A 24,110-nucleotide genomic window follows, 5' to 3' on the forward strand; every position below is an offset into this window, starting at 1 on the left:
ATGTCATTCACACCAACCTTTTCGGCTACGGGACAACATTGGTGGATGGTGTAGCAAATTTTTATGGTACGTCAGTAAGCTTGACTAATAATCCATGAGGTTAACCCTTTAACCAGTATCATTGACTACAAGAAAATGCATTAATTCGGGGAAGTTATAAGTCTGTCGCGGTCATGGTGTGGTAGAAGAAATTCAAGAGTTTTAATAAAACTAGAAAAAAATGAAAATTCAAAAATTTAACATCGTTAGATAGGGAAATATACGCACTTTTGGTAAGAAAATGTTCAAATTTAATATTTGGTTGGCATAAGAGAAATCCCCTAAATTCCAACAGATTTTACTCCGCGGAGAGAAAAATGTGAAAATGGATGACCTTCCAGAAAAGACAATCGTCTTCCTCCCGCACCATGACCACGATTTTTCAGAACGATTTTTGTCTTACTCCCGAATTAAACCATTTCTTCCAAAACGACTATTGTTTCTTATTTATATTTTAATGGGTTTTTGACCCATTTTTGACCCATTTTAATGGGTCGTTTTTAAGGTCTTCTTGTATGAATTTCTAGTTTTAAATAATTTGTAACCTTAAATAATGAGATAAGTAATTGGCGCAAATAAAACTAAATAGTATTGCCTGTTTGTATCTAGCGAATGGCGGGATATCTCAACCTGGATGTCCAGATGGCCTCATTGGCACGTGCAGTCATGGATATTCCGTCGATTTATACGCTGCGATACGCTGCGCTGTATACGAAATCGAATTGCTTAAATCCCTGCCAAAATCCGACCTACGTCGGGCCCTATTGTTCATCTGACAAGGGAAGGTTCCCGACTGCTTCTCGAGTTCAGGGTACCCACTATGTTTTTTAGAATCTACTAGGATCCTAGATGAAGGATTCATACATATTTCCGTGTAAAACTCATATTCGGCGCCGTGGCGTGGCGCTAAACTTAAAAATTTGGATTTTCTACCAATTTCAAACCTCCATAACTTTTGCAGTTTCCGAGGGATTTTCAAAATCTTGGGCTTAAAATGATCACAAAATTCGAAATTTTAAGAAACAAATAAAAAACAAAAATATTTTTATTATTGAAAAAATTTTCGGCCAACCCCTACGTTTCAGAAATTTGGAAAGTTTGCAAAATTTTGAAAACTTAAATTTTTTGAAAAGCTTCATGGAAATCGAAGGTTGCACCACTTGCGATGATTTTGATCAAAATTTTTTGAAAATCCGTCCAGGATTTGGCGAATGTGGCGCCACGCCACGGCGCCAAATATGAGTTTTACACGGAAACAAGAATGAATCCTTCACCTAGGGTCCTGGTAGATTCTAAAAAACATAGTGTGCACCCTGAACTCGAGAAGCAGTCGGGAACCTTCCCTTGTGAGTGAGTTCAGAACTGATATTACAAAAAATTAGGGTAAATAGTAGACGAGCCTACACTCTTAGAAAACTGGTACTAAATCATTACCGACCGGAGTACATATGTGACTCTACCGGCACTGGTACTAACGGGAATTACCGATCAGTAATGTTGCGGTAATGAAAACTTTACCACTCAGGAACAAGTTACTACCAATCCGGTAGGAAGTTGTTACCAAATCAACACCAGCACGGAGTATCTATGTGACTCTACCAGATTTTTAACAGTGTACACTCCAAGAAGTTGTATTACCACGCGGTATACATTTGTGACTCTACCGTGCCGATAGTCGCACCATTACCGTAGGCCAATCTTTACTTCGGCAAAAAATGCACGCACACGAGGTAAAAAAACTGGTATGTGGTATGAGACTTAATCCTGACTTGGAGGAATTGAGGCACCAGGCTGGTAACTTTGGCTAGAACTCGGTAGAAGAAATGGTAGTGGAGCTAAATATACTACGGCTAATGGTAACATCTAATGTTACCAGACACCCGGTAATACACGATGTTAGGATTATATTACCGGATTTTTAAGAGTTTAGAAAACCTGAACAAAATATTTTTCTGCAATGGATTTTTATATTTTCATGGAAGTAATTCTGAACAAAAATTGAATTTAATTTTTGAAATCGGGCTAAAATTCGAAAAGTTACAGCGCGTTTAAAAATCCAGATTTTGGCTTAATTTTTTTCAAATTTCGCCACGGGCGTAAACATACCCATTCAAGAAAACGAAAAAATAAGGGTGGGCTTATTTCGGAGCGTGAATAATTTAAAATTAGTGTGGTCCACATTGGCGATAACTACCTCAAACCTCCTCCTTGTTAGAAGATCAGTAATTCAACATTTTCAAATCTTGCTTTCCAGGGCAAAAGGGAAATTTTACGTTCAAACGCCAAAATTAAATATGACTTGTGAATGCAGTTTTGGTTTTGATAAGATCGTCGGTAAGGAAATGTAAATACGAGAAAACGATGGAGATATTATAAGGGTACTCATCTAATTTTGTTCTAATTGTAGGTTCCAGTGGTTGAGAGGGGTCCGATCCTGGATGAAAATCGTATGCGGAATTTGACATAACTCTACACAAGTGGCGGAAACACGAAAAAGAATTTTACACTTCGGAACTGAATTCTGTTCAGGTCAATTTTTATTGAACACTCGACGACCGGTTTCGTAATTCTTCATCAGGTCGTGTGCTAATACAAATTAAAGTATAAATAAATAAGACTAATTAAATTGAACATGAATGTAATTATATAACAGCTAAGAAATTATTATTTTACCCTATTTAATATTAAGTAAAGTGATTCATAAATCTCCAATTTAATCATGAGTTGAACTAGAAATGTAAAAACTGATAAAATAAATCTGAAATAAATATATTATATTTTTGTACAACAATTAGTGTTATGGACGCTATTACAAATACGAATTACTGAATAGTTACCTGTGTAAGACCTGTGTATTTAGATCCAATAATTTGGGTAAACAATGTTTAAAACTAAAATGTTTAAAATTATGTATGAGCAAGGAATTTTATATTGAGTGTGGAGAGCTTTCACAGCCAACCGTGGAATATTTCCCTCCTGCTCATCCACCACCACGCGTCGTTTATTTACGAGGTATAGTACTACCAAGTATGCAAGTTTGAATATTTTTAACTTTACTATAACTTGCATGCATATGAAGTTTGTGCAATACTTCTACATACTCTTTGTGGTACTTTGTTCAGCTTGCAAGCGAATAAAATCAATTGTTAAATTACCTAATCTAGATAATGATTTATAAAACGGTGGGCAAAGTACGATTTTGAATCTAATGATTTCGAAATGTAATGGTTACTGTCGAAAAAGTGTGAACGGTTCTGCATAAAACTTCTCATCGGTATATTCTGCAGAAAGGTTTAGCACAATTATGCATAATTCTACATATTTTGTGCACATATTGTTTCTGCATAAGTTTTTCTGCATAAAATCCAGCCAATTTTATGCATAAAATCCCTTAAATTTTTCACCCGGGATGTTTCGAACTGTTGTTCTTCGAGAACGAATAACTTTGTGAGGTGTGTATTTATATTGTAAGATAAATAAACCGTCATAAAAGTACAGAAGGACGTAACTTCAGACTCAACTCACCCCAACCACATCGTGGGAACACTTAATTTCGTCAATAGACTCAATTTCATTAGACATCTCATTTTGCCCCGACCATACCCCGTGACGTAGAGGGGGTGTGGTACAACTTCTGAGCACTTAATTTATCTATTTCATCCACAGCTTCAATTTCTGTGAAATTCCCATCTTACCCCTTATTTTGCCCATGTTTGAGAGTTGGTTGAAAGGTAAGAGTTGCCGACATCATTGGGAATAAATGGAATAGCTTGGATATTGCATAATCTTAGAAGGCAGTAAATATTTAACAACGACTCGAATTCAATCACGCACTCTTAATAATCCGGTAAAGTCACGCGGGTAATGAAATTTGGTAATAATATTTTACCGCGTAGTAAAAATTCCTTACCATGATAGTAAAACTTCTTTCCCAAGCCATTACCATACGGTACAACTTATCAGTACCACTTTGGTAGAGTCGTATACTTGTGCTTTTCGGTAAAGTTTATTACCAAATTATTTACAGTGCGGTTATATTCGGCCTCTTAGCGCAATGTAAAAATTCTATCGTCATTGAAATTGTTTTCTTTCGGTTGCTAACTACATAGTAATTGTCGTACATTGTTTTTATTTCATTTTACGCAATATAAAATTCCATGACAGAGGTCGAGCTCAAAAATTTTGAATAAAGCCCATTGCGTTACAGTTGTACCTTATTTATAAGCAGAGGGCGGATATGTATTTATAAATTCCGCAAAATATATATGTATGTAATATATGCGTAAGAAAGCATATATTTTTTTGCGATACTTTTTGTGATACTTTTAACTCACACATACTCTGCGAATACAACTTATACTATGATAAATAAAAACATTAATTGATATTCTTAAGAAGTGAAAATATCCACATAAAAATGTGTTTTGTCTTAAATTTTCTATTATATTTATGAAAATATAATTTTGCGGAAAGTTTAATTTCTGGACGAAGAAAAAAAATTTGACCTAACTAAAATATCTACATAAATATTTATATTTAGAAAAATGCACAGGATGTAAAGAAAGATTTGTTTACGTACGAAAAATCCGCAAAATATGTATGGAAATAATAATAATAATATGATTTATTGCCTGTTTAAGGCCAGTGGCTCATAAAGCACTTCTATTCTTTCAGGTCGAATCATTGTAACAGAAATTTGATTATCATGTAACTTCAAACATGGTACTGCTAAAAGGCTCTACTTTAGCAGAGTAATAATACAAACCACTTCATAGCAAATAACCTTTTCGAGCCGCCGTACCTGTCCTTAATTAACATGCAATGCAAACTATACAACAAAATTCTGTGTGACACGGTGTTCCAATCTGCTACAAATCTAACAAACGCTCTATATAACATGTGACAAAATGACATCATACCAGTAAAATAACAGAGTACAGTTACAAGATCTTAACATGTTATAACATTACAACGTAATATATTATAACACCGTAACCGGAGACGTGTGCTTTAATAATAACCAATGCAAAATTCCTCAGCGAAGAGTCGTGGTGGTGCGAAGTTGCTCATAATGTCAGTTAGTCACTCTTTGCAAGAATACACATCCGTGTTGTTCCTGTCGTAAACAACTGGAGACTAAATTAAGACGTTTGCATTTCCTGGGAAGGTACAAGTGGTCGTGCATAACGCATGTCATCAAGCATTGGTGACATTCGACCAAACCATTTGGTTGTTCTAATCTTCATTATAAAATCGTAGGAAATAAGTCATCCGAGGTACAAATCTCCTGAAATCCAGCACTTACTTTGTGCACGGTACCCATATGCGTCTCATAACCTCGTCTTTGTTCATGAAAATGTACGTACGAAAAGTAGCTTACATTTTGTAATTGATATAAATACAATACGCTATGCATATATTTCCTTAAAAGTAAATTAAAGTATGTAGTAGACGCGGAAGATAGTTTGAACCGTGGGGCATATTATTTATCGTGATTTTATATTTGATATTAAGCGCAAGATTTTATGAACCATAAATATTTACATAAAAGACGTTCGTTTTTACAATGTGACAAAAATATTGATTTAAATATCAATATAAATTCATTTAAACAACATAAATGAATAGCGATATGAAAAATTCTACAGGTTGTGTTGCGGAGAATGTAATACATGAAAAGAGAAATTGTTAGTCGAAGATAGATATTTAGAGTAGTGTAGGCCCTCTGTGGGCCATACGAGGAAATGAGTGAACGTGGCTGGTCTTTTCTAGAATTAATCCACCACGCGGAGTGTATATAGTAGCGTGTAGGCGAGTGACGAAGTAGTCGTGTCAGAGGAGGAGTCGAGTAAGCATCTCTGTGTAGCTAGTACTCAATCGTAATTTTACTAAGTTATTCAACGGGATAGTTAGTAAAGTAGTTTATATGTTTGTTCTTTGATTTGTTCTTGAAGTCTTGAATTCTTTGGGTCTAAATAAATCCACCATAGAAGCTGTCCAAGGTGTTCTTGTGTCTGTGACCTTATTTCCGTTGAATATTCAACGGGCATCTTGGGGCTAGGGATTTACCCGCTGAACAAAGGACCGTTAAGAAATAGTACTCTTGTTGAGGATAGTGAGGGTGCATCAGGAAGAAAGAGCTAGTGCGAGGAAAATATTAGATTTCGGCATCCCGTCCCCAACAGGTTGCATAACCCATCAGTCGCAACATCGTCATGCCATGTCCCTGTGTGTGACCAGACGGACGATGTGAACTAGGAATTTAATGTCACTCAGGTCTGACGAAATTCAGTGACCATGGAAATAGTCGTGAGGCCAGACTTACATACACGTGTTGATTTATTTAAAGGGTGGGTATATTAATGCATACTCTCTTCGGCCAATGTTCAAGTGGACGTTTGTTTGCATGTCACGCAATTATGCAAATATTTAAATAAGCGTGTCTTGTCCTAACTTAACGTGTCTGGAGGTTTGTTAAATTATTAACAAGAAATTAGTGATGAGTCGGGTTCCGGGTCACCCCGGAAAAAACCCGACCCGCCCGTAACCCGATTGGTTTCGGGCGGGTCGGGTCATATAGCAAAGCGGGTCGGGTTTTTATTTATCTGAATAATTCGGGTTTCGGGCGGGTCGGGTTTTCACTCTCCAAAAAAATCGGGTTTCGGGCGGGTCGGTTGATGAATGATGCTTTGGCGCATTCGAGGGTCGCCGTGGTGGGGTCTCCATCAGTCTCGGAGTGGAGGAACAGTGTCGCACCACCAATACATTGAAAACGCCCACTGATCTTGATGAATTGGATTTCACATACCACGTTTTCAATTACTTTCTGGATCCTTAAGTGGGTTGCATCGAGTTGCACTTCTAGCAATGCTGCGTTAGTCATTTCGTACCTGATCGCTCCATCCGTGGTAAGTAGGACTCCGGTTTGTAGTTTTAGTGGAAGTTGTTTCGCTTTCAGTATTGCCTCAGGGTCGATGAGTCTTGATTCGCACCGAATCCCATTAGCATCCACTTGTGATCTTACAAGGGTTAAACTACCCAAGCAAGTACGTGCAATGTGTTGAGCTTCTGATTCAGTATTGCATTGGATCTCTCCGATCCGATTGGCCGTGATTTCACCACGTTGATTGCAGGGGCACAGTGCCATTTTGCGTCCATTTTGCGTCCATTATGGTGTCGTTAGGTCCAAAATCCGCGAAGGTTCCGTATGTGCATGAATTCTCTGGTAGGATGTTGAAACATTGCCGGCTTGAGTCACTTGACCGATGGTCGTGGCACATAATACAAGAGTTCCTCTTTGCACCGGAGTACGATGGATTGGGTTTTGATTGATATAGTTCCGAGTGTTTCTAGTCTCGAATCTTTGATGTGGAGACATGATTCTTGGCCCAGAGGTGATACAACGAGTCGTGTATTCAGTCGTATTTGACATGCTCGTTCTTGGTCATGCGTGTACTGGCATTCTGTGGACGCGGCGCTCATCATTGAGTAGTCAGAGCACGCATTTGACAGGGCGACAAGTGGTACCATGATGCAGGTAGCGATACTGAGGAGGTGTAAAAGGCGGTTCTTAGATCGTCGTACTCCCCGCGATGATGGCGCGTAGGGGTTGGGTGGTAGATCGATCAAGGGGGTCCCACTTTCTTCATCAATGTCCTGCATTGTCCTTGGTATTTTTGATGCCTTTGCTCTCCGGTATCGAATGAGTGTCCGGATACAAAGTCGCAACGGGAGTGAGACATACCACGAGATACTCATCGTGGTTGGGACCATGTAGATTCCTGTGAGGATGATACCGGCTATGATGATGCCTAGTAGGGATAAGATGATCCAATGGGTTGTGTTGTAACATGAGAAGTTGATCCAAAATTGCCAGCAAACACGGCAGGTGATTAGCTCACACACTGGGACCCGAGGACACGTTAGTTTCCTCAGGGTTGGAGTATCCATGTCCTGGAACCATATTTGTACATTAATGTCCCCTGCTGAGGATAGCATTTGATTGGAGAGGCGAATGTCCGTTGTTGTCGTAGTGGGGGTGATTCCCAAATGGCCAGGATTCTTTAGTACACGAATGTATTTACTCACTCGTCCAGGAGTGTAGATTTGTAACCCGAGTGGTATACAATCAATCGTGCATTTCTCACATAAGAATTCAGTTAGTCCGGGTTTTATGAGGCGTTTTCGTACTGCGGTGTGCATTGTACCCCAGCATGAGGGTGTCAAATCACCGTGGTCGGTTTTGATAGTGTGGACAATAATATATTAATATTTATTTAAGTCACATTTTCATGTCATAAATTACAAAATTATAAAATTACAATGGCCAAACCCCGCACAAGCAGGAACAACTAGAGCTGTTAAACGTGCAGTCACATTCCGCTTGAATTGGTTGCAAGCTATTCTTGGATTTGCTGAGAAAGTTCGCACAAAACAGGGGGTCACCATCGCACTGCCCTTCTGTGCATGCGTTGGCGTGGCAATTTCCCTTGCAAATATATGAAGTGAAGTCCATCATGCGGGCATGTTGAGCGATATTAAGGGTTTCCAGTGGGTATGCTTGTTGGTCAACAATAATCACTGATACATCTTGGTATCTTTCGGTGAAGGAGGTGCAGTCGTGCAGGGTTAGCCCTCCCACTGAGCATAGACTCGAGCGTAGAGGAGGAATGCTGAGGCGGGCAACATGGGTGGCGTCTTTAATGGTTTGGCATTGCATTTGATCCACATTGAGATCCACGACGACCTGGCACCTTGAATTTGAGGTAGTACATCGTTTTGCGTCTGCGGAAACCATTTCACCCTCCCCGCATTGAACCTGTCGGTGGCACACGGTTCCATTTTCAAGGATGTGGAACCATGACGCTGTTCGAACGCAGGTCGGGATCTGATGATGCGTCTCGTACGGGATGATGCACGGTGGTGTGAAATCTGCTAAGTTTGGTTGGGATTGATGGGTCGTCATACCAGAGCCAATGAGTAATACCAGGGTAATAGTCCGCGTCAGTGTTGCGACTAAAGGAAATCGGACTGACCGTAGCCTGCCGGGGTCAAAAAATGACACATAGTCATTCCGATAGTCCTGGTTCGTGGCCACATAAATAGCAAGGTTCAACCAGCTTGTGCACCATGCCAGAAGTGAACTCGCGAGGTGTGTGTACGGTGAGAAACGAGTCTTGGCTGAGTCGATCCAATTAAGGATAAAGACGGGTTCAAAGCAGATCACGAACCTTATAATGATGATGGATATCATCCGAGTCAGGTGAGCATCTGGAGCAGAATGGATGGTGGCTGTGACGACTGACGTCGGGTGCCGGCGTGAGATAGCAACAAGTTGATTCCGAGTCTGGCGAGCAAAGATCCAAATGTGCGTGTAGCACGAACTCATTATGGTCAATGGGACGATGTTACCAAGAACCCACAGGAACGACTTCGGGGTGTTCCCGCGTATATCTGGTAGGATCGTACAGCTTGATGGGTCACTGGGTTTTGCGCCCAAAGTTCCCCAGACTCCGAACAGAGGAGGAATGATAAGTCCAAAAGCGCTGATCCAAATTGTGGCAATAATGGCCTTGACTCTATTGTCCGTGATCATGCCGTAGTAGTACTGGAACCAAACAATTTTCGCGCACCGATTGACTGTGATGGCGACGAGGTGGGCCAAGGTGCATATGATGTTTCCGAACAGCATAAATGCGTAGAATTGGCAGACTGCGTGACCAAAAATCCATTCCCGGTAGTAGAAGCGTGCTACGTTCATGGGTAGAGTTGTGGCACTAAATAGTAAATCACTTGCACAAAGCGAAGTAATTAGCCAATGAATGTGGTTGCGACGCAGTTTCGGTACAGAGAGTATAGCGCAGATGGTCACTATATTTCCAATGATTCCGCCGACGGCAAAAACTGAGAGCATAGATGCTACTGTGGTTGTGAGCCAAATATCTGGAATTGGAAAGGCTGGCAGAGGCATTGTGACGTCGGCCACAGATTGATTGACTGCCTGAGCATTTGATCCGGGAACCACTGACGCGGTCATGGTGATAATCGCAAAAATCCATTCCCAAGGTGGGATGGGGCACATGCGCCCAGGGCGATTAATGCTGGTGACAGCGGGTGACCGATTGGGATAAGGAAGGGCCTTAAACCGGTCATCTTGCTCGTCTTGTTCGGCAGGTAAGCGAGCCAACTTAGTGATAGGGCGAAGGACTTCCTTGAAAGTTTTCACGAATTTGCCCTTCTCGTCTTTGTAAGAGGTGTCAGTTTCAATGGTGGTGACACGCACGTGACCATCCTGTCAGAGCAGAAGGCAATTGACCCATTAGTTGAGATGCGCAGTGAGTGTTGTAGCGGAAGCATAACAAACACTTGTGGATGATGGCCTTAATGCTCTTAAGGGCATTGGGAATCCAGAACTTCTGCCGAAGATGATTGTGGATAGTCATTCTCCCCGCATGGGTGTAGAGAATGATAGCTCGCACTAACGGGTGGCTGCAGGGTAGCAAGGCTGGATTTTTCGTGACTGGTGGTAGATTGGATTTCTGGAGGCGACCACCAACCCGAAAAATACCATCTTGATCCTTAAAAGGATGGAGGGGCTGAAGGCGTACTGATTTGAATCTGGGGGGGCGAAACTGGAGGAAAATTGCATCATCTAGGCTGGGATATGCAATCATCTGAATTATTCGTATCAATGAGAGTTCAGCGGAGGCGATGGCCACAGACGCTTGAGGACAGGGCATGATACCCTTGAATGATTTGCGTCTCCCGATGCCTTGGAGTATGGCGAGCACGCGGACGGCCTTTGTCCATGAAGACAGTCGGGAAAGACTGAGAATGATGACATGGTTTTCAACCAATGCCTTGGCATGGAGTACGGTGGGCGTCAGTTTCGCTTCGTGTTTAACTGAGTCATACCCGGAAGCGGACGGGTTGAAACCCGGTTTCGTATAGTCGATGGCTAGCCAAGCGGGTCCGGACCACCATAGCCGGTGTGTGGCGAGTTCATGGGGAAGGAGTCCACGGGAGCAGCAGTCGCCGGGGTTGTCTTCAGAAATGACATGGGCCCATTGTTGTGAGGAAGACGTGTCCTGAATATGACTGACGCGATTTGCAACATATATCTTCCATTTACTCGGGTGCGAGTGTATCCAATGGAGGCAAATTGTACTATCCGTCCAGTAGTGTACATTTGCGTCGTCTATCTGATACTGTTGACGAAAGTGAGCCATGAGGTCTGCTAGTAGCACACAACCCTGTAGTTCGAGACGCCGAATGGTCGTGGTTCTGACTGGAGCCACTCGGGTTTTGGAGGCGACTAGGCAACATTGGGCGTATTTCGAATCGGTCCGTGCCCGTAAGAATATGCATGCCCCGTATGCTTTCTCCGACGCGTCGCAGAAGCCAAGCAACTCCCAGTTGCAGTCGGCTGTGTACCCTATCCAGCGTGGGACTCCTAGGTCCTGGAGAACGGGTAGTGCCTCGGAGAATTCAAGCCACTGTTCTAGAATTGGAGAAGGCAGAGGGTCGTCCCATTCGGTATCAAAGGTCCAAACGCGTTGCATAAGGATTTTGGCTGTAATAATTACTGGTGCCACGAGTCCCAGTGGGTCGAACATCTTCGAGATGTCGGACAACACGCTGCGCTTTGTATGGACAGTGCGTGGCTCGATAGTGACTTGATAATTGAACCGATCGGTCCGGGGATTCCATTGCATACCAAGTGTTCCAATTGTTGATGAAGAATCCAAATTTAATGAACCATTAGGTTCGTGGAGATGATCAGATATGTGAGTCATAAGTTCAGACGAATTTGAGCTCCACTTGCGTAATTCCATTTGTGCGGTGGCGAGCATTTCTATCATTTCTTTGACGAGCGTGACAGCGGCATCGACTCCGTCTTCTGAATTAAGAAAGTCGTCCACATACAAAGATTCCACTGCGGCGTGGGCGGCTAGTGGGAAACGATGACCTTCGTCCTTTGCAACTTGGTGCACACAGCGGACTGCTTCGAAGGGGGCTGGCGCGAACCCAAAGGGGACCGTAGTGTGGCGCCAGTACTGTAGAGGCTCCTTGGGATGTCGTCCATAGATGATGCGAGCAAAATCACGGTCTGATGGGGCCACTGAGATTTGGCGGTACATCTGGACGATGTCGGCGGTCATTGCGATGCTTTTAAACCGAAACCGTAACAGTTGATCGAATAGTGGAGCTTGGATGACCGGACCGGGAGACAAGATTGCATTGACACTTCGCCCGGACGATGATTTGGCTGAGGCGTCAAACACTATTCGTATTTTCGTTGTTGTGGAGGAGGCCTTAAAAACCGCATGATGAGGTATGTAAAAATGCGGAGTTTTGTACAGGTCTTCAGCAGGGACTGGTTCCAGATGACCCTTTTTTATATAGTCCTCAATTTGCCCATGATAGTCATTAGCCAGTTTGGGGTCCGCTTGAAGCCTTCGTTCCATTGCTAACCATCGTCGTAATGCAGGTTGGTACGACGAGCCCAATAGGCTTGGGCTGGCGGAAAAAGGCCATTTGATTTGAAATCTACCATTGGGCAGGCGTACAGTATTTTTTACAAAATGGTCCTCCACAGCTTGTTCCTCAGGGGTCCAGTGTGCACGAGCAGGTAGTTCTTCAATGTCCCAAAATTGTTGCATTTGGAACAATGGTCTCTCATGCGACGCGACAGAAAGACCGGCGGCAGGTGGAGGTGTGGGTCTTGTGGTCACTGTAAATGCAGATTTTATGTCCACTTTTCCCTGCACTACATAGCCCAACTCAGTAAAATAGGCACTGGGTGTGCCAGCCACACCCTCCAGTTTCTTCCCACTGGTGAGGACGTCCATAATTGTAGTCCCAAGGAGGATGTCAATCGGGCCAGGCTGGTTGTACGTGGGGTCAGCAAGTGGAATGTTTTGCAGGTGGAGCCACTTGGAATCGTCAATTTTCTGTGTCGGGATGGACGCTGTGATCTGTGGTAGCACGCTGGCTCGAACAGAAAAAGTAGTGGATTGTGCCAAGTTATTACGGAATCGAAAAGTTGTAAATCCTAATGATGGTGTTGTATTTCCACCGGCGACGATGAATTCCGTGAGGGTCCCTAGGATGGGAAGGCCGAGTCGTTTCACTGCAGATGCTGTTATGAAACATTTCTCAGCTCCGGAATCTAGCAGGACGCGAGCTGTGTGACCAGCTCCTCCGTGGGGGTGGAATACCTTCACAATGGCTGTGGGCATAAGTCCAATACTCGTGTCATCATCATGGATAGGTTGAGACACACTGGAGAAAATCGTGTTGATGTGATTTCCCGTGTCGTTGACATGTAGTAAGGAATGATGCTTTTTCTTGCAATGAACACATGTGAATTGGGACGTGCAGTCCTTCACAGAGTGATTTCCGAGGCAGTTGAAGCAACGGTTGTTACTTCGAGTCCAGTCCCGACGTGCGGTTGTGGAGAACCCGAGAAATTCGTGACATTTATGAGCACGATGATGTGTACTCGCGCACACGGCACATGGTGCAGAGGCAGCGTTATTGGGGGATTTGGAGCGTGGTTCATTCCGTTGTCGTCCTTGACCAGGGCTGGCTGAGCGGTCCCGTGGAAAATGAGGAGACCCGTGGCGTGAGTTTCCATTCCCTTGAAGATCTCGTCGCTGTTGGTGTGAGGAGGACTGTCCCTTTCTTGCAGGTGAACGTCCACGCTGTTTTGAGTGTGAAATCTGATCTTGAAAACGAACCTTTGACTCGTGGATGGCAAGGGCCGAGGGTGCATCGTGACGGTCTCGTCCGCTTTTTTGTCCATTGGTTTTGGTGATGGAGTGAGGTTTAAGCCCTTGGATCAAATCTATCGTCTTGGCTTGGCGTTCCGGGCACGTCATGATGGAGTCCAGGGTCGGTATGTCATTTGATGTATGGAACTGATTGAAATCCTTAATTGTACGTGCATCGAGGCGAGTGAGAATATGGTATGTATAAAGCACTTCGGCCTCCGTTACTTTCCCCAGTTTTAGGAGTTGAATTTGAGCTCGCGTTGTTCGAACCGTGGCCACGAGCTTGTATAGCCCATTCCCTGTTTGTGACATGAGTGGTGGTAATTCGAGCAATGGTTTTACCGCAGCATGGGCACTTTCCCGTGGTGAATCATAGCGGGTCGTCATCCGATCCCATGCGATCGTAAAATTGCCATCCGTACACTGAAGATCCTTTAAATTATCGTCTGCTGGTTCCTTGAGTGCATCCTTCAGTAGTCGTAACTTTTCGCAGTCAGAGAACTTGTTGGAGTCAATTACCATGGTGGTGAATGCAAATTTAAATGCTGGCCATTCATGATGCATGCCTTTGAACGTAGGCAGCGCTAATTTTGGTGGTTTTAAACCGGTCCCCGGGGTGGGGTTAAGTTGTTTGATCAATTCCAATGTTTATTTTAATTTTTACACATGTTAAACAAAACACCCCTTAGTAGAATAAGTACTTATTTGTCAATATAAATATAGATAAGCACTTTTCCAAAATTAAGAAAATCATGTAGTTTTTACCTTCTTCTTCCTGGCCTCATAGTCGCATGGCCACATCAAAAGTTATTTTAGTAAGAGAAAATTCTAACCTTTCTCTCGATACTCCCGTTCCACATCTTCTGAAACATTCAAAAGGCAAACGACATCATTACTGACACGGACCAAATGGAGCATGAAAATAATCACTGCTGCAAATATGACAAGGAAAAATGTGACAATTACTGCTTTCCAAATTGGGGTACCCGAACTGTTCAACTGATTTCGTAAGCATCCATAGCACATAATCCATTGGCACAAAACTGCTCCAAGGGCAATGATACGTGGTAATTTGTCGCACTTCGAATTTTTAAGAGACGCATATCTACCATCGAAACTGAACGGAAAAGCGCGGAGGCCTAAACTCGCTTTCGTTAGTACGTGGCAAACTGACGTGTACGACGAAGCCGTTAATATATCGCGTAGTTTAGCAGTGAATATTGAAATCTTCGAGAAAGTTTGTGCTCCCTGTATAAGAAACATACTCTCCTATAACATACCTAAGTAGTCACGAATGAGCGAACTCGTATCACTGCCGGCAGTACAAATGTATTTGGCACTACCGGCAACCTACATTCAGTATAGAGTAAGAATTAAACGTTTACAACGAAATCCTCCAATAATTCCACAATTTGAATCAAGTATTTTAAGATGTAGTTAGGGTCAATGTGTGATGAGACAACCAATTTTTTTGGCGGAGGAATTACCCTGGGCGGTCTTATGGATTTATAGCATGTGTACATAGGGATAGAGAAGCAGATTTCTCTAGAACGGGTGAATGGAACTGCAAAATATTTTCGTTGTTGTAATCTTTACCCAAATACCTCGTCCCCTTTTGAGTGTTTTCCCGATATTCCACGTTTCAACTTTGGAAACCAAATTTAAAAAATTATTATTAGTTTCGATAACTCTGAACATTTTTTATTTCGATTTTAAATTTGGTTTCCGAAGTTGAAACGTGATATTTGAAGAAACACCGAAAAGGGTGGAGGTATTTGGGTAAAGATTACTACAACGAAAATATTTTGTAACTCCATCCACCAGTTCCAGAGAAATCTGCTTCCCTACACATGTTTTAAATCCATAAGGCCCCCCAGGGTAATTTCCCCACCGAAAAAATTGGTTTGATCAGCACACATTGACCGTAGCAACTTCTTAAAATACTTGATTCAAGATTCTGAAATTATTGGTGGATTTCGTTGTTGAAACGTATAATTCTTACTCTATAGGTATTGTAATGCAAGCTTTACAACATATACTTTTAATCAAGGTACACCGGGATTTTGTAACGAGTTATATCAAAAAATCAACCTAAAGGTCAAAGGCAACTCACGTGGCACTTATCAGCCTATTAAATAGCCTCTTTGTACCAAAAGCCTGGGGGCACCGTCCGCGCTTCAGCCTTTGTTTTCGCCTGGTGGAGGAAAACTCGAGAATAAATTTACTAAAAAGTTGAATTTTGACGTCGATATTTTTCTTCAAGAAGACCATACAACTAATGCTAAGCGCCACTTTAACTGTAATTTTTGGCTCGATTTTTTCATACAACTCACTACAAAATCCCGGTGTTGCTTGAAAAAAGGGTAGAAACAAACTAGCATCAATCCAAGAGGAAATTATTACAGAATCAATACTAGCCCATACTCGAATCAATTGGGTTGCGTACCATATAAATAAATAATTAATAGATTTTATTTAATTTTTGGGATACGCCTAGCAACTTTTTAACTTCAAAAAAGACTCGTACAACGTTATAGAGTTTGTCAGAGAGGAAAATTGCTCAACATATTGAGGATATGTTCATATTCGGTGTGAAAGATAAATCGATGGTTTAAGTCAATTTATATGAGTCGTGGAAGACACGTAAATACTTAATCTTGAGGTCAAATAGGCCCAAACGTGTTGACGCGTTGCTCGAACGCTGTCCTATTATGTTCAGTATTTAAAGTATTTTATGATCTGGAGCCCATAGAAGCATGCAGGTCTAATATATTATGAATGAGCCCACACGGGATACTTGCAGCTCAAACGGGGAACGAAGTCCTAATCCTAAGCAATGGAGGGCGACTGCAACTTTTATAGCATTCTGAGCATTGCAATATTAATAAATGATTACGATATGAATATGACAGCCTTCACATCTGTATATGCAGACCCATCCGTCTGTGTATGTAATAATGCAATGACACCAACGGTCTCGCTTCGATTTTAGTTCGATAATTGTGCTACCTCAGATACATAATTTAGGGCATATTTCAGGATTTCCATTATGCTCAGTTTTAACGAAATTAGGACGGAGTCCGTGAGCGAGGTTTTGCACATTTACCCTGAAATTCCCTCGCAATAAAAAGTTCAAGGTAGAAATGAAAATTCTCGCTCATGGGTTCCCTCATAACTTCGTTTCGCCGAGCGTTGCGAAAAATCCTGAAATACGCGTATAATTATGTATCTAAGGCTGCATAATCATCGTCGTTTCGCCAAAATCGAAGAACATCCGCTCGAGTCACCGCATTATGATTATTAATAATTGAAATCTGTGGTTCCCACATATGTGCATAGTTTCCCATCTCTAGACGGGTGGCCATGTCCTAGATGGGCTGATCAGACTATGGATAATTGAAACAGCCAGGCCAGCGAGTAACAATTCACCTTGGCATTTAACCAGATAATACGAATATTGTCGTCCAAAAAATGAAGCTGTATTTCATATTCGCCTTCGTCATCAGCTGCGGTAATATCAGATGATAAGGACAAAGCTTTCGTGTACGTACTAAAACAATATTTTAATCTTGAAATAGGCGCTTGGGGCACGTAATACAAACGTATCATCACAGAAGACTATTCAGCTGGCCAACCAAAATTGATAATCTACGAAAAATAATTTTCCGCAGATGAGATTTTTTATTAAATTAGTTGTAAATCGTAGATATGTACACAAAAGAATTGAGCGTCAATTCATATTTACTAAAGAGAGAGGGATGGTTTAATCCATTAGTTATTTGGCGCATAGGAACCATTATTTACTGTCAAAATAAATTTGAAAATCTGGGTATGATGTTACTCTAAATAAGGACGGTCATTTGCGAAATTTTCGAATCATTACGATTTTCTAATATTTATGACTAATACGACCAGTATTTTAATTTTTAATTTTGGTTGAAGTCGTAGTAACATTCGGCTTGAGTTTGAACTGCACACATAGAGTGAAAATTGTGAAAATTGTGTTTACCACCTGCAGCAGAGCGGTTAATGAAAACCATCAGTTAATTGCATATATACCAACATATTGTTTCATTAAATTGCTGAATTATGCGTTACCGAGATAACTAATGAATAATTAAAAACAAATATTCTCCCTCCGCAAAGTCCCAACGAGTTATCAGCCACGTCTTCCCGAACAGATGATAGGATTGCAGGATCCTTCAAAATAGTAACACCTGGCTTCCTTCTTTCCTTGGAAACCCAATTTTTTAAGCTGTCAACCTTTGAAATACAAACAACTTATAAATAAATTTGAAACACCTTCATTAAATTAATTAAACAGAGTTTTTACAAATGTGGGAACAATCTAACCATTTTTTCTTCAAAAATTACTTCAGAAACAATTCCTTAAAAATGCCGATTCTTTTGTTTGGCAAATCTAGGCAAATTTCGCTGATAGGAATCAAAGCGTATTTATTTTTAGAAAAAACAGGTTACTCGTTTCCCCAATTTCTTAACCACACCGAACTAAAACCAACAGTTGCACAAGATTCCGCCGCAAAATAAAAAGTCCCCACAGTAAATAAGATGGAAGTCGTTAACGCAGCTCTATCCACAATTGACGGCACGATCACCAAGTCCATCAAATGGATGGAATAATACAGCACGACATCCACCACGTTTGAAACTACCAGCCCAGAAAAAATTTCGTTCAACAAACCCAAATATATAGTCAAGTCGTCAAACATCTCCAATATTGCGGAGGCATCCTTGTTCCCCACGTCCTTCAACAGTTCTGAAAAATATTTACATGGTACCCACAATCCTAATGCGACGGTAAATAAGAGATAGTCCACATCGTAGGCAACATGCATTCTAAAAATGGAACTGAGAATATCCACCAAACCTAAGAAGGTATCTAAATAGCCGGGATAAATTGAAACGGTGGTAGAATTTGTCATCTGGGTTGTCATAAAGTTTGCATAGCTCTGATGAAAATTTGTCTCAAATATCAAACTTTGTCTGGGCGGAAGTGTTGTCATGATCCCCTCATAGATGGCGTAGATTTGGCTAACCATCCCTAAACTGTATAAGAACGGGAGCCAGCAAACCTTGAAATGAAAGAGGTTTAGTTAAAAATTGGGTTCTCCATTCCCCAATAAATGCTTCTACCCAAGGTACCATTTTAAGTCTCCAATCCCAAATTTTTGAAATATTCCAACAATTTTTACTCTGCATGTGACCCAAATGGAGTAACAGATTTTGTATTTCCTTTCCCATTTTGAAAACAATGTAATACAAGTTTACAATTGTGACTACAGAGACGGCAGATTTTAATGTGAAAATGTAGTCAATTGGATTCTGCCCGTGTGATCTTCTCAGCTGTAGCAAGAGTTTCGAAATCTTTTTCATAAATGCGAGGAGAAAAGTTATTCCGCATACTAATTTTGAGAATAGGCCAGAAGACTGGGATAAATATGGTGTAATTTTGAATGGACAATGACCAGTGTAGTAACAAAAATTAAAATTGGAACGAAAAATGTTGGAGATTTTGGGCGAATTTTGGGGTTTCATTTCGTGAATGGTGGAAACCTTTTTTCCGTACATTTTATGGCAACCTTGAATGGCTTAGGAAAGTTTGTTAGTTTGTGATAAGTCAGGATAAACAAAAAAATAATTATTTGAAGTGAGACAAATATTTATAAATATGTTAAAGCAAAATGAATAAAAAACACTTACACTCGCATTAACGCCATTTAATGGATTGATGTCGATATTAATTTGATTGTGTTTATTATGTACATTTCCACCTTTCACTTCGTTATTGGGTGACGCCTTAAACAAACAAATTGAGTAATTGAACTTTATACTTAAATGAAATAGCAATGGTTAATGTAAACATACAATGCATTGAAATACATTTGGCCAAATTCGCAACCTTGAAATGCGGGAAAGTAAACATGGCATGTGTACATAGCATGGGGAACTTATTTTGGGAAGAGTTCGACAATAGCGAGAACAACAGGGCCCAAGAGCCTTCCTTTTACCTGTTTTACGTCATAATATACCCTACTACATACTAGCACATGACCAGTGCCGATTTTGTACCGATTTGCCCCATTTCTCGGTACCGACTGTATACCGATTTCGTGCTGGTACAGGGAAATCGGTACCTTACAGGTTAGGAACAAATTTTGGGTACCAAGACTGTACCTGCAAAACTGTACAAACATGACATCGGTACTATATCTACGGTTCCACCTGTACCGAAACCGTGCCGGCAAGGTACCGATATCCTTGTACCGACACGACATCGGTATACAATCGGTACCGAGAAATGGGGAAGATCGAATCCCCTTATTCCGAAGGATAGGGAAGAGGTGATTGGCCGACATGAAAACGGGCTTTTTTTGTAATATATGATCGTCCCCTGGTGAAATTTTCCCATTCAAAGTTTTTTAACGTATGTAATCAACAATCAATTTTATGTAATCGGTTAATATTTGATTACCTACTTGTCTCAATATTTGATTATGAATTAATAATCAATAGCACAATTACAGATAATTAGTAATTAAAAACAAGATCCATCGTTATAACGATGGATCAAAAGTATACTTTTGATTATTGAATAATCCTTCCAAATTCTTCTCTTCGACCTGGGAAATTTACGAAACCATTGAATACTTCGTAATTAATTTTCCATGATATTTATTCGTCTCAGAAATTAGTTATGAATAGTAAAATTATAAATAATAGTAGGTAACTAATCTACATTAAATTAAAATTTCTTCATTATATCCTTTCAAATTAATTTCTCTCAATCCTCTCATAAGTTACTTACGCATACTTACGTATATCTTACTAATTAACTGACAAAAATTATATTAATTAATTCACTAATCCTATTAATGAAACTAGCCATTAATGTTAGTGATTAATCCTGATTAAAATCAAGTGTCTTCATTAAAACTCCTGAATTGTGACCCTATTCCTCCTCTACGTTTTCTCTTGGACCTGGGTAACCTCTCCTTTCCGACCCTGCCCATACCATGCGCATCTTTTAGGTATTCCGTCAACATGGTTCCCAGCGCGAAGCCCCTTCCACGCTCCGCGCAGGCGAAGGGGCGCTCACCAGTGTGCGCGGAACGATTGTGCCCCTCCAGATACGACTTGCGAGGATACTTCTTCCCACAATGGACGCATTTGTGGGGTTTTTTGACGACAAAGTTCGCGCTATGGATGCGCTTCACGTTTTCGCCTCGTGTGCTCCGGGTTTTGAAGGACTTGTCGCAGTGGGGGTTCGGGAACGGGCGCCCGCTCGAGTGCGACGTCATGTGCGTGGTTAGGCCCGGCTTGGAGGAGTAACTGGCGTCGCAAATCTGTCCAAAAAAATTGACCAATTTACAGAGTTGGGAACTTATTAATTGTTCATACTCATTTATTAATTCAATAAATTCATGAATAATATCCCGAGCTGCACCATCACGAGATTGGCACGACTTTGGAACGAATCTGAGCACCCCAGTTTTCGTGTTGTACACGTATGAAACTGGTGGTGATTTCGTGCCAAACAGGTGTCGCATGTCGCTCTTTTTAACGTTCATAATTCGTTCCTAACACGTAAATGAAGAACGAGTCTGGGAATTTAATAACGAGAATTACACGTAACAAACACGGGAATTACATTAAATAGACACGAGAATTGCCCCAAATAAAAACCAAATTTACACGTTACAAACACGACTTTTGTTTTGTTCGACTTTTGAATATTAATGAATTTATTGCAAACCAATCACACTATTATAACATTAATTTATATAATAAATTTCACGGAAAAACGAACAATGAGGGCCAATCACTAGTTGTAGACCGATGGAGAATTTGTCAAGGGTAGAGGGTCGCTACGTTTCGCAAGTCGTTTGCTGATAAAAGATTTCATATTAATAAACATTAATGATAATTTTAAAACAATACATATGTATTCATACTTATTAGATTCAATACGCTTGGTGCAACCTTTTAGCCAGTTTTTAATTGTCTGTGCAATTTCGTCGTCATCGGGGTTCACCAATCTTCCCTGAATGGCTTCTGAAATCAAAATGTTGTGCATATGAATTGCGTGGAATTCTTAATTTCTATTATGAAAAATACAGCTTAACATACCAAAAATTATTTGCTTTAGCCAAGATTTAGGAAAAGCCAACTTTCCTCCTCTTGAAGCAATCCAAGTGTAAGTAGCAGCAAATTTATCAGTCATTAATTTCTTCAGGATCCGTTGTGTTTCACTGCTCAGTTTCTTCGTACCACTTATCCCCCTTTGCAGTTCGGTAATCTGTACGATAGAAGATATTGTGTATTTACAATTAATGACATACATATTTATTACTCACAATGGTGGTCTCCCAGCGTATGCTCACCGATATGGACCAAATTAGTGTCAATCGATCACAATTAAAATTAGGATAAAATTTGCAAATACAACTATCTGCCAATGCGCAGGTTTGACGGAGATATTTGCTTGCAAAGCGGGAAATTGGGAAAGTGTAAAATTTCCCTGCCTTTGGGCGCGTTTTCCCCTCTTTTAAATGCAAATATCTTTGCCAAACATGCGCATTGGCAGATAGTTGCATTTACAAATTTCATACTAATTATATTTGTGATCGATTGACACTAATTTGGTCCATATCGGTGAGCATACGTTGGGAGACCTCCATTGTCAGTGAAATATATTACCAGTGCAGCCTTCGAATCTTTGACAAAATCTTCAAGTCTTTCAAGGTCCGAATTCTCATCCAAAGGTGTGAAAACTTTGGCTTCTTATTCGCATTTCCAGTGTTTTCCTCTTCCTCGTCGGACTCGCTTGAAGAATAATTCTTGCGAGGTTTTGTATGGGGCAGCGCACGAGTACTTGTTTCGACTTCACTTTCGAATGGTGGATCCGTTTCGTCCAATGCCTTTCCGATATTATGTTTGGCTTGTTGATATGTGCCTAAATATGCACATAAATAAATGGTCAATATTTTTATATTCATGACAGATTTCGTCACTGAAATAAAAGAGACACTTACCAAATTTTTTACCTCCTCCTAGTATTGCGACACTGAATAAACTCCATGTTTGTATGTTTGGCTCGTCAGCATCCATCGCAGCTTTTACTTGTCGATCCATTGATTTATATGGCGGCCACCAACATTGATCCAAAGAAGGGAGCAACCAATTTATGGGGATAATTTCAACCTCGTCGGTGTCCGGAAAATTTACAATTGAGTAATGCATCTTGCAGGTTTACTGAATTTTACTGTGAATCAGAGGGCAACAAATAAATTTAGAATCGTACGGAAGGGCTACACATTTGCATTCAATTATCTCAACATCATACTTTTTGAGGGTACTCCTCAAGTTTGACACAAGTTGTACACCAATTAATGATGATGGACATGGAGAGACAAAGTAATCTTCAGTAGTCTTGAAATGTTGCCCAATTAATTGTTTACGATTGTTTTCTTCGACGAAATAACGAATTTTTATCACACTTCCGTCTTTAAGCTCACAAAAATTGTTTCCTTGCTTGTTGGATAGTTCAAAGCAGCTAAATTTGCACTTAAAACACTGACGGCCTTGCTCCGAGGTAATATCCAGGCTGAGTAGTTCTGGTAGGGATGGACGATGGTTGGGCAACGAGGACTGAATTTGCTCCTTCTCTACTAGCCGCTGATGAACTTGGGGCGTTATTTAGCTTCACATGATGTGTAACACGGAACTTTTTCGTGATTTTCTCGTATTTTTAGTAAATGGTATTGACTCGTTCAAGTTTCTCTAATTTAACACGTGGAAGACACGAGTAATTTTGGAAATATTAAGTCGTGTGTAATTCGGTTTCATTTTACGAATTATTCTCGTGTCTATAAAAATTATTACACGAATTACCCTAGTAGCACATACCCGAGTTTTATTCATAAAAAAACACGAGAATCCGAACCCGAAAAGTCGTGTAAAACACGAACGAATTAGGAGTCAAAGTGGGAGAATTTACATGGTAGATGTCCCACTTTTAGAGGGCTAAACTCGAAAAAAACTCGTATATATCTGGGTGAAAAGTATGGAATGACACGTGTTTAATTCGGATATTTTCAGTGTCATGCTCGTGTCGATTTGGATGATTATTCGTGATTTGAAGGCACACAAACTCGTATATTACACGTGAAATTAATATGAAAAAACACCAGAATTTTTCAGTTTCCCTTTATTTATACGGTCTTAAGTTTAGATTAATCGCAAAACCAAATGATAAAAACGATATTAGGCCAGACG

The 24,110-nt window shown here is 40.8% G+C and overlaps 1 protein-coding gene and 1 long non-coding RNA gene across 2 annotated transcripts; one reads left to right on the forward strand and one right to left on the reverse strand.

Annotated features, from left to right (window-relative positions):
* The first annotated feature begins 1,342 nt into the window (after positions 1-1,342).
* Positions 1,343-3,198, forward strand: LOC118433707. The gene is made up of 2 exons (XR_004833533.1): positions 1,343-2,373; positions 2,447-3,198. It is a non-coding gene; the product is annotated as an uncharacterized LOC118433707 (long non-coding RNA).
* A 14,216-nt stretch (positions 3,199-17,414) lies between these two features.
* Positions 17,415-19,450, reverse strand: LOC118433709. The gene is made up of 3 exons (XM_035845913.1): positions 18,978-19,450; positions 17,913-18,907; positions 17,415-17,826 (listed from the first exon to the last, which is right to left on the reverse strand). The coding sequence occupies exons 1-2, from the start codon at positions 19,401-19,403 to the stop codon at positions 18,290-18,292; spliced, it is 1,044 nt and encodes a 347-aa protein (XP_035701806.1). The 5' UTR covers positions 19,404-19,450; the 3' UTR covers positions 17,415-17,826; positions 17,913-18,289.
* Between the last annotated feature and the right edge of the window lie 4,660 nt (positions 19,451-24,110).

The sequence above is a fragment of the Folsomia candida genome, unplaced genomic scaffold (genome assembly GCF_002217175.1).
Source record: "Folsomia candida strain VU population unplaced genomic scaffold, ASM221717v1 Fcan01_Sc074, whole genome shotgun sequence".
Lineage (NCBI taxonomy): Eukaryota > Metazoa > Arthropoda > Collembola > Entomobryomorpha > Isotomidae > Folsomia > Folsomia candida.